The sequence below is a fragment of the Sus scrofa genome, chromosome 9, assembly GCF_000003025.6.
Source record: "Sus scrofa isolate TJ Tabasco breed Duroc chromosome 9, Sscrofa11.1, whole genome shotgun sequence".
Lineage (NCBI taxonomy): Eukaryota > Metazoa > Chordata > Mammalia > Artiodactyla > Suidae > Sus > Sus scrofa.
The window spans coordinates 101,695,272-101,707,528 of NC_010451.4; the positions used below are offsets into that span (position 1 = coordinate 101,695,272).

Here is a 12,257-nt window from a genome sequence, read left to right on the forward strand (position 1 = left end):
CACCCAATTTGGTTACAAATATTATAAGTAACAAGTAATCTCTTTATAGGATTGGAAATTTCTGCTTTCTCAATTGATATGCTGTCTCAAAAATCAGCAGCAGAGTTAATCATCACCCTAACTTTCCCTAATTCTAGTATTTCGTTCTAGACTTGTTTCTTTCATGGTCTCATGTGGTAAGAGGAAATATTTGTTAACATCTCAGGAAAAAAAATATATGGATGTTTTGTAAATTGCCACAGTGTTTAAGAGCTACTCTCCTCATTCTCATATCATACAAAAAGAAAGAAATTATAATGCATTTTTTTTAAGAATGTAAAAACACTTTAGGAGAACTAAGGAGTCAGAAAACACCAATGCAAGCCAGTAATCAGTATACATAGACACACCTTGGAAAGAGCATCTTTGCTAAGTGGATTGCTGGAGCACATCAGGTGCTGTACTCTTACTTTGGCTATACTTTTACTTTGTACTTTTGGATTTGGTCCAATTGCATGTTTTACTACATCAAAAAGTAATTTTTTTTTCTAAATGAGCAAATAGTCACTAATCATTCAATGTGCAAACATTTTGTCACCCATATTACAATTCCTCTTCTCATTTGAGAAGGGTTAAGAAAAGCAAGAAAAATTGATAAGAGCACTCTTGGAGAAGTAAGTTCCAATGTTAATTTCTTTCAGTCTTCTGGCCACTACAGGAAACTTCCTTTCAAAAGCCAGAATGTCCTTCACTTTACATTATAGAACATAATATATAGTATGGCCATAATAAAAAATTGATTACAATATTTTTCTCCTGTCCAAAAGTCAACCCTCAAGTGTTCATTTATTAACAAGAGCCTGTGATTCATGTTCTAGGAACTTCACCTTCTGACAATGAAGCCAAGAACATGCTCTGACAGCTCCCACTTCTTCCCACCCCAGATAACAATACAGTAAGACTTAGGATCAACATGACAAATATACTTTTTGATGAGATTACTGAGTTTGCAAGAAAGCAAGGGACCTCTTCAAGCCCTACCACTTCTACGACTATGATCACTACCATGAATGAGCAGAAACAGAAGTGATATATATATCAATGAAATACTACTCAGCCATAAAAAATAATGAAATAATGCAATTTGCAGCAACAGAGATGCAACTAGAGATTATAATACTAAATAAAATGTCAGAAAGAAAAAGATAAATACCATATGATATTACTTATATGTGAAATCTAAAATGTAGAACAAATGAGCCCATCTGCAAAACAGAAACAGACTCACAGACATAAAGAATAGACTTATGGGGGGAAGGAAGTGGGATGGACTGGGAGTTTGGGGTTAATATATGCAAACTAATACATTTAAAATGGATAAGCAATAAGGTCCTACTGTATAGCACAATGAACTATATTCAATCTCTTGGGATAGAATATGGTGGAAGATAATAGAGGAAAAAGAATGTGTGTGTGTATATACATATATGACTGTGTCACTTTGCTGTATAGCAGAACTTGGCACAACATTTTAAATCAACTATTTGAATAAATTTTAAAAATAATTAATAATTAAAAAGAGAGTAAGCCATCTATTGTTAGACTTGAAAGCCAAGCTTTTCCTGAGGCTATATGAGGAGACTAATAACTCTTGGGCAATAAAATGTCCCTTCTTTAAACTACAGCATGCTTAACTGAGAAAGCAAAACTCAATTTGCACACACACCTTTTACAGACAAAATATATATATTATATATTAGCAATTGCATTGTTTCTCGAAAACACCTAATACTTAAAAATCATATGAAATTGACTTTTGTTTCTATAGGCAGAAACCACTTAGATTGCATGGCTGGCTTGACTCTAAAATTTATTCAGTGTTTTAGATAGTAGAACACACTGCTAAATATATATATCATTTACTGAACATCTATTATGTTCTGGTAGTTTACTATACTAAGCAATTTATGTACATGTCTCATCTAATCTATATAGGTAGGTAATATTATTCCATTGTACATTTAAATAAATTAAGGCATTCCACAAAGTGAATTAAATACCTTGCCTAACATCACACCATGAAGGACAGATTTAAACCGTAGCAGTCTGACAGCAGCCTTAACAATTACGTTCTTCTGCTTCTTGAGGAGCATGTTTCTTGCTATCTGAGAATGACTAAACCAAAGGAAAAAAATTAATCTCAAATTATTTCTATTTTCCTTTGTTGTAAGCTACAAATATACTCCTCAATCTTTTTTCCTATTAAATACTCTCTAGCCATGCTCATTTCCAAAGACATAATGTAAAGACAGAAAAGTTATTAGATTTATTAAAATTTGTCACAGAGCCATTAGAAATATAAATCACAGAGCTCTCTCACAGGGTAAAACAAATTTCGGAAATTCAAATTTTATGACTGTTCAAAGAAATTAAAATCAACAATTTCCTGTCTAGCTTTAAAACATTATTTTCTTGCATTGCAATGGATAGCAATTACAGAATGGTGAGCGTCAACTGTATGCATAGACCATGTCAAATGAAAATATGGATAAGACATAAAATAGGCAATCTTCTTCTTGAAATGGTTTTATTTTGCCTTCTGATTGTTCTTTAATAAAACTTGGTGGGGACATTCAAAACCATGGTGTTCTGATTTACCTTTAGTCTAGTATCCAAAAGGCAATGTGTTAGATAATGCCAGGGCAATCAACATGTAAGCAAATGGAATGGCTACTATACATATCAAAACCTTAGACTAGTGCAGAGCTATAGAATTTATGTAGCCTGGACTAAATGCAAAAATGCATACTTTTAACTCTCTTCCAATTAAATAGCTTTCAGTCCTTGTACTATGTACAGGTATTAGAGTTTTTCTGAATTTCTTATGGGAAGAAAGAAATTATTTGCTGAATCCAACAAAACTTTAGGGTAGGAAATATGAAAGAAATTATATTTCTTAATTCTTTACCACAGTAAAAGTGTCCATAAAACATGGTTTTTATAGGTCATCGCTTATAAGACTGTATTTATCAATGCTTATTTCATATCTCAGTGTTTCTGTAGAATTTCTAGGAAATACAGCAGTCCTGGTCAAAGAAAAATTTTTTTCATTATTACTATTCTTTCAAAAGAGGTGTTCCTGATTTATTGAAATATCCTTTGTTTCTATTGTTAGTGCCAAAATAAAACCCATGCTCTGGTTTGCAAGGCATCTAAGTGACCTAGAAATGCAAAATGGTATGCTCAAAATATGCCAGTTTTTGATAAAGTCTGTTCACTTAAGCAGGAAGCATCTTAGGGAAAAATTACATTTACATATCCAAAAAAATCCTGTTTGGACTTAACAGTAAAACCATGCTGAGAAATATGTCTTGGAAGTTAAAAAGGGCAATTCTACATGACCGCCTCCTAATCAAAAAATAGCTTCACACCATTATAAAATTAAAACATATGCAGAAAATTATTTCTTCTCCTTAGTCAGAATTTATAAAGTCTAAGGCTTCTGCAGCCACAGTCTGACATATGAGATCTGTGTTAAGACCCATTTGCAGGCATGTAACTTTAAGCTGAATTCCATGGGAGAAGGGGAGCACCAGCAGGAATGGCTACACATGCACCTTGGTTGGCCTGTAAAATCGGTTACTTCCCATCCTTAATTACTAAAAGTATATTCTTTTAGTAATCCAGACAATGGAATAGTTTTCAAACAGTGGAATGGTGGTACATCCAGACAATGGAATATTTTTCAGTTTTATAATGAAATGAGTTGTAAAGCCATTAAAATGCATCAGGTAAATTTAAACGTATGTTACTAAATGAAAGACGCCAATCTGAAAAGGCTCTATGCTGTATGACATTCTGGAAGAGGCAAAACTATAGACAGTTAAAAACATCAATGGTTACCAAGAGTCAGAGGGGAGAGAAGGATGAAAAACAGAACAGAGAGGAATTTAGAGCAGTGAAACTACTCTGTGTACTACATTGTGGATACATGACATTATACATTTGTCCAAACCCATAAAATGTACAAGAATGAACCCTAATGTCAACTATGGACTGAGTGATAATGATGTGTCAGTTTAGGTTCATCAGCTGTAATACATGTACCATGCTGGTGGTAGGTATAAGCAATGGGGGAGACTATGCATTTGTGGGGGCAGAAAGTATATACAAAATTTCTGTACCTTTCTTTTAATTTTCCTGGGAACTTAAAATTGCTCTACAATGTAAAGGCTGTTTTTTTAAAAGTCCATTGTATTCTTAATATGTACTTTCTCGGTTACTTATGTAATACCCAACATATCTGATTTTTTTAAAACCAGCTATAATGGAAAAAAATAAAAATCAATGTAAAAAAATAAAAGATTAAACCACATACAGAAGAAAAACATAATTATATTACCCAAAATATAAAGTTAACTTCTATTCTCTTTACTAAGCATGGAAAAAATTATGATGTAGTAGAAGACAGTAATCTATAGTCCCAGATATGGTAAATATTGGCTCAGTGGATTGTAAAGTAAGACATACTTACCTAATGTACTATTTAATGAGTTGAATTTTGTCCCCCATAAATTCATATGTTGAAGGCCAAATCACCAGAATCTCTGAATGTGACCTTATTTGGAAAAAGGATGAGGTTATCTTAAGTAGCAGTTGATTAAATGGTAGTAGTAATTCTACTAATTAAGTCATAGATCAGAAGGGAGGGCCCTGGATCCAGAATGACTGGTGTCCTTCTAAAAATAGGAAATTAGAACACAGGCATGTATACAGGGGAAATATGTGAAGATTGAAGTTACGCTGCCACAAACCAAGGAACTACCAGAAGCCAGCAGAGAGGCTTAGAACAGATCGTTCTGTAACACACTTCAGCAGACAGCAAAGCCTGCTGATCATGGCCTTGTTCTAGTATTTCTAGTCTCCAGAACTGGAAGACTACATTTTTACACTTTTCATTCTATTATGACCTCTAGCAAACTAATATATATCATGTGGACCACTCCTTAACTGCCCACTGCCAGGTCTAGTGCTTAGCACTTGGCAGGCTCTCAACAAAAACTTAGTCAACTAATTAATACCATTTCCTGCTACCTAATATAGGAAATACCGTGCCAGTTTCATTCTTCGGTGATTATTGTTAAATATTGGAATTTCCCAGATAGCTGCCTTAGGTACTCTTCTTTCCATATGCTATATTGTCTCCCTAGAAAATTGTGTGCAATTCTTTTGTCTCATCAAGTATCATTCAATACATCATTGTGGTAGTACTCTATTTTGTTATCCATCGGAGAGAGGCACTTCCTCTCCACTTCCCAAGTTGCCTTGCATGTCAAACAGGGTACTTAATTTGCACTCCACTGGTTCCTTGACTTACTTTGCCCAAAAGAGGTATAATGACTTCTCTGAGTGGTTCAGCTTTGAGGAATAATCTGGGCCTGCTTTCTTTTTGTCTCTTAATGCTCTACATGGCACTTCCCCAAACAGGTTCTACCCCTGCTTGGGAAGCCTGCTCTTGTTCAGTGCTGCCTGTGGGTACATTGCCCAGATTCTGCATTTCGCAGAAGCCCTTGACTCTCATCATAAACTGTACCCCTAGGTTAGCCTTTATGAGTAGTAAATGTGGGGATATTATGGTTCTCCATTTGCCTTACTCATGTTTTTTCTCTTATTTTGTTCACATAAAGGAGGCAGGTGCTATTTATTACTTCCCTTTCAACCACATTCTCAATAGTTTGATAAAAATTATTTCCTCTCCCCTATTAAGTTCTTGTGGAGTATTTTGCACTTAGTAGGTATTAAATTCATGTTTGTTAATGTAATGATTGATCAATTTGATAAAAATAAAGGAGAGTTCCCTGTTGGCTTAGAGGGTTAAGGACCTGGCATTGTCACTGCTGTGGCTCAGATTCGATCCCTGTCCCCATAACTTCTACATGCTGTGGGCATAGCCAAAAAAATTTAAAAAATAAAATAAAGGAATGAATGAATAAATTAAGTTAGATAAACTGGGAGAACTTGGCTTAGAGATCTCTAGAACATTAGTAAATATAATTATAGACATACCCAAAGACTAGACTTTTTTTCCCAAGGGATGTCTCACATTTCTCTTGAAAATATAACAGTGTTATTATATAGATGAAGAACAAGCTTATTTATTCATAGCTAAGATGTGACTTTCTTTTTCAGTGTGTTCTGTATTTTCTTTTCATTCATTCATATAATCCATTCCAACTTGGCTTTCTTACCCACCTCTCCACTATAACTACTACTATAACTGGTAGCTAATAACACCAGTGACCTCCATATCATTGATTCTGTTAGATTTTAAATCTGTAATCTTGCTAGACTGTTTAGAAGTTTGGGGCACAGTTAAGTGTTTCCTCCTCATTGCCATTTGCTTGGATTCTGTGGCGTAAAGATCAACCAGTTTTTCTGTTACTTCTATGGCTGCTCTTTCCTGATCATTCTCTCACTGATTGTTAAATGTTGGAGTTCCTCAGATAGCTGCTGGAGGAATTCTTGTTTCCACTTGTTACACTGTCTCTCTAGGCAATTTCATTCAGTCGTATGGCTTAGATTGTAACACAATCTAGACATATGCTCTTGTCTTTCAAGTTGAATCTCTCTAACCAAGAACTCTCTGACTTGACATCTTCCCTGTGAGTTTGACATGGACCTCTAGTTCTGGTGCCTAAAATTATACCCAAAGTCTTCCCCAATCCTGACAGAGTCTTGTTCTGCCATTCATGTTTCCTATCTCAATGAATTGCTGTGCTACCCACTGGATTTACCATAGCTTCTAATTTTTCCTTATCTGTCCCGTTTTTTTAATCCTACCAAATCCACATTCTAATTTTTTTTTCAGTTCGTGGAAATAAACCATGCCCATGCCACCATCATCTCTTGTCTAGATCACAAAAATAACATGTCTTTTAGTCTGTGAATATCTTCTCTTAGCACTCTCGAACCTCCAGAATAGCTTAGAGGATCTTAGTGGAGAATGAAAATCTACTTGTGTCACTCCCTTTATTAAGACGCATCAGTACCTTCTCATTGCCCAGAATACAGTCCCAAATTTTGAGCATGCTTTCTAAAGCCCAGTCCAGTCCTTGATGATCTATTTCTTTCTCTCTTACCTTCCTTTGAAAGAAATCTCTTGACTTTTTCAAGTCTAAATTTTGATAGCACATTGGAAAAAGGCCTTTTCTTGATTATTTTAATTACTCAACAAATTTCATTACATTTATAGTTGTACAACAATCATCACAATACAATTCTATAGTATTTCCATCCCAAATCCCCAGTGTGTCTCCCCTCCACCCCGACCTGTCTCATCTGGAAATCATAAGTTTTTCAATGTCTGTGAGTCAGTGTCTTTTCTGCAAAGAAGTTCATTGTGTCCTTTTTTTTAGATTCTACATGTAAGTGATAACATATGACGTTGGTGTCTCACTGCTGACTAACTTCACTTAGCATGATAATTTCTAGGTCCATCTATGTTGCTGCAAATGCCATTATTTCTTTCATTTTAATGGCTGAGTAATATTCCATTGTGTATATTTACCACATCTTCTTTAGCCACTCCTCTGTCAATGGACATTTTGCTTGTTTCCATGTCTTGGCTATTGTATAGAGTGCTGAAATGAACATTGGAGTACATGTATCTTTTTAAGTCATGGTTCTCTCTGGATAGATGCCCAGGAGTGGGATTGTTGGATTAAATGGTAATTCTATGTTTAGTTTTCTGAGGAATCTCCATACTGTTTTCCACAGTGGTTGCACCCATTTACATTCCCACCAACAGTATAATAGGGTTCCCTTTTCTCTACACCCTCTCCAGCATTTATTGTTTGTGGACTTTTTGATGATGGTCATTCTGGCTGATGTAAGGTGGTTTTGATTTGCATTTCTCTAATAATTAGTGATGTTGAACATCTTTTCATGTGTTTTTTGGACTTCTGTGTGTCTTCTTTAGAGAACTGTCTTTAAGTGGGATTAGATGAAAATATATGCAAAAGATTTTATTTTCCCCTTTACTAGCACTTAGCACACTTAAAATTGCACATTTTGTGTCCTGTGAGAGCAAGGAGCATACCTGTCTTATTCACTCTTTCGTCCTCATTGTCTGATACCAATTGAGTGTTTAATAAATATTAAGTGAATATTGAATAAATGAATATGTTCAGAGCATGCTCTTCTATTTAAACTTTTCAAATGCAACATGACATTCAGCAATACCTGAGAACAGTATGTCTCATGTATTGGTAATTACATGTTATAATAATGTACAGCAAAGAGCATCTAAAGAAAGCAATGATACCTTCTCTTGCTCCTTTTTTCCTGCGCAGTTTATAAAGGTCAATTCTGTATAGAATCTTCTTTTTAAGGACAAAATAACAAAAGCTTACAAAGTGTTCTTGTCCTTCCTAATCCCTAAAGATAGCTTTCATACTGTTCTCTGAGATTGATGCATATGAGGAAAAAATTTATCCAAGCCATTGATTGAGATAAAGAGGACATTCTACTTTAATCATTTTAAATTACCTTTATTAATTTTTAAGGTTATAAAAATAATAGCCATTTAATGCAAAGATATATAACACAAATCTCCCACTCCCACACAAATTTACTCTTTTGGGGTAATCATTGTTCACAATCTGTTGTACATCCTTCCATTTTATTTTCATGTCCATATGGTTATATACAAAATTATATGTATACGTCTAGCTTAGTGTTTGCTTTTTAAAGAAAAGCAGAATTAAGAGTGTATGTGTACTGCTCTACAATTTAGATTACTCTTTGAATAGTAATCATTAGCACCTTTTACAGGTCAGTGGGTTTTTACACTATGTAGATGTAGTTTTCCATGGTAGTGGTAATCACAGTTTATGTAATCATATCCTCATTGATAGGCATCCAAATCATCTCCAGGTCCTTGGTACTACAAACAGTGCTGTAGTAAATGTTATTGTGTAGGTATCCTTATACACCACCACCTTTATTTCTATAGGATATATTCTCAAATTGGGATTACTAAATCAAAGTATATGTGTATTTGTAATGTATGTTTTTTAACGTCAATAGCTATGGATTAAGTTCCCAAATGATTTTGGAATTTTGTATTTCTAGGATGACTGCCTTATCTTCACATCAACATTGTATGTCACTTGTGCTCTTTATCCAGCTTCTGGGTTAAGCTGATCTCACTTCACCTTCAGCTGTTAAGAAGCCCTAGTTACCCTCCTACAGGCAGATTGTTTCTCTATTCTTAGCTACTTTCCAAGTCTCCACTGGAGCATAGTTGGGCTTCTTCATGATGTCCTTTCCACAAGGAAGCCTTGGGAGCCACGTTTGGCTCATATATTTGTCACCATATCTCTGTTCTGATGCCCCAGTGGAGATTTGGAGCCACTCCAAAGGAAAGTATTCTACAGGCCCTCTCTGCTTTGGGCTCCTTTGGTCTTTTCTGTGGTTTCCCTCTTCTTCCCACCACCATGCCACACCCTAGACCAAAACCTAAATATAGTGGTGCTGAATCCCTGAATAAACCAGGCTGTATCTTAAATCTAAACATTTCCCCTTCGAATTTCTCTCCCAACCACTCTCTTATTTTGTAGGAAATTTCTCTGAACTTGAGCTTTTGAGAGGTAAGGTTTAAAACCCATGCTGGTAATAGGTTTTCCATGTAATTTCTTACCTTTCAATCCATACTGTAAGTATTAACACATACTATAATTTTTCAGATATATGATCATCTTCCATTTACAGTAAGTATATTATGCAGGATTTATTTCTTCTCAATTTTTATGTTTCTCCTTTTTTTCTCCCTATTTTGATATTTATGCCCTGATTTAATCATCATGAGATGGTTAAAATAATTCCTCAAATGCTATCTTCAGGTAGGGTACATGAGTAATATGCATTCAGCACTTTTGCATGTTTAAAAGTGACTTTCTTTTGCCTAGGTAGATGAATAATATTTTGGCAGAGTTAAGTTCTTGAGTTACTGTTTTTTGTTGTTGGTTTTTTCCTCAAGTTACCGCTACAGATACTGTACTGTCTTTGAGCTTAGAGTATTATAGATGAAAGGTCTGATGATCTTCTGTTCCTCTTTTATTAAGTTTCTTTAGTATAGAAGCTGTTAAAATTGCATTTTAACATTGGAGTTTGGAAAATGCACCTGGATTTGTTTAGGGGTCTGTATGTGTCATTCATTTGGTCTCTGACTCAGTTAACCATTTTAATCTGCAGACTCAAGTGTTTCTTCATCGTAGTAATTTTTGTTCTCTTTTTTACAATTGAGTTGTGATTTCCCCTCCATGTCTTTCTTTTCTTCATACTTGAGCTCATACCATTTACATATTGATACCTTTGGATCTGTCCTCCAAGCCTTTTCTTTTAAGCTGTACATCTATTTAGTTTTTGGTCTGTTGTATCAGTTTTCTTTTGCTGTGGTAACAAATTACCACACACTTAAAACAATGCCCATTGTTATCTTACAGCTCTGTAGCTTAGATGTCTGACATGGGTCTCACTGGGCTAACATCAAGATGTCCAAAAGACTGTGTTCTTTTCTAGAGGCTCTAGATGAGAATCCATTCTTTTGCCTTACCATCTTTGAAAGACCTCCTGCATTTCTTAGCTTGTGGTTGGTCCCTTTCTTCTGTTTTCAAAGCCAGCCACAGTGCATCTCTTTGGCTATTCTTCAGTAGTCACTTCTCCCTCTGACACTCCTCTTCTGCTTTCCTTTTACACTTATGAAAACCCTTGTCATTACAATGAGCCCAGCTGAATAGCTGAAGATAATTTCCCAATCTCCATTTCTTAGTTTAATCATATCTGTAAATCTTTTTCCAGGTAAGGTAACAATCATGCATTCTAGGGTGTAGGACATGGCCATCCCTAGAGAGGCATTATTTGGGCTACCACATCTGTGTTGTGAAACAGTCCTCCAATTTAGTCATCAGTAATAATTAATTGAGGGATAGATGAGAACGATGAGTGAAGGGGAACTCAAATGAGCCTACTGATGATTTTCTGAGCTGTTTGCCATTATGCTTTTCCCATTAGCCTTCATAGAGCTCCTTCCCAGATGCAGCATAGTCCACATTCACTCAGAAGTTACAGTGGCTGGAGTGACTAATCACATGGTCTTGTTTTCTCATAGAATCCAGTGAACATGAAGACAAGAGTGCAGGTGCCTCAGGGGAGACACCATCCCAGCCTTATCCTGCACCTGTGTATAGTCAGCCTGAGGAGCTGAAGGAGCAGATGGATGACGCAAAACCAACTAAACCTGAAGAGAATGAAGAATCAGACCCATTGCCTGATAACTGGGAAATGGCCTATACAGAAAAGGGTGAAGTCTACTTCATTGAGTAAGTTTCACACATTTCCCTGAACATTTCCACAAAGATCACAGCAGTATATTAAATGACGTAGCAGTGTGCAGTATATAAATGTGTGGAGGTGTGCTCAGAGTAAAACATTGCATTTCACTGACTGTGGCATTAGCTTCCTTCTTTGTGAGAGAATAATAGGATAGTGCTTTAATACAATTAAAGATCCAAGATTATAGCTGTAAATCAAAGAACGAATTAAACAACTCCACTGTAAAATCTGTTGCAGTCATGACTGAAAGGCAAATCTCAAAGCGATGTTATTATTGAACTAGAAATAGTGTGCTTATCATGGAGAAATGCTTACTTTATCCTTCCAAGACCTCCATGTAATTCAAATGAGATAAATCCCACCCTTTAAGTCAGATTCCCGGAAACCTCCACCATCATCTCTGGTAGTTTAATAGGATGCAGCTATTGAGAGCAAAATACTTATGGTCACAAATGAGAGTGTTTTAAGCATTTGACTCTAAGGTCAGGTGTTAGTAAAATCATGTGTTTTGTATAGTTCATCATAATTATAATTATTTATACTAAATTCCATTTTATTTGTTGCTTACCATTTTTATGCCTTGCTGGGGGTTGGGGAGGGTGGCGGGAACTAATTCTGAGCTCACTGGTGATACATACTCAACCTAATCTTTTCTTTCGTTGGGCACTTTTTTCCCCCAAAATTGAATTTTTAATATATTTTATTAACAACATTGCCCAGCTTTCCTTTTCTTTATCTTATAGAAATAGAACATTTTAAACTCCTACATTGAAGATCTTAGCATAAAATTAAATTATTGATGTGTATAAGACAAGCAAAATTTTTGTTACAAAGAATGAAAACTAAAAATAGTATAAATGAACAACCCTTATTTCCTCAAAGTT

At 35.3% G+C, this 12,257-nt stretch overlaps 1 protein-coding gene across 14 annotated transcripts in view; it reads left to right on the forward strand.

Annotated features, from left to right (window-relative positions):
* Window positions 1–12,257, forward strand: part of MAGI2 (membrane associated guanylate kinase, WW and PDZ domain containing 2) — a 1,324,507-nt gene that overhangs the window by 848,579 nt on the left and 463,671 nt on the right. For all 14 annotated transcript variants that reach the window (XM_021102528.1, XM_021102530.1, XM_021102529.1 and 11 more), the window contains one exon: window positions 11,150–11,360. In XM_021102528.1, the coding sequence (XP_020958187.1) occupies window positions 11,150–11,360 (211 nt within the window). The remainder of the gene's footprint in view (window positions 1–11,149; window positions 11,361–12,257) is intronic.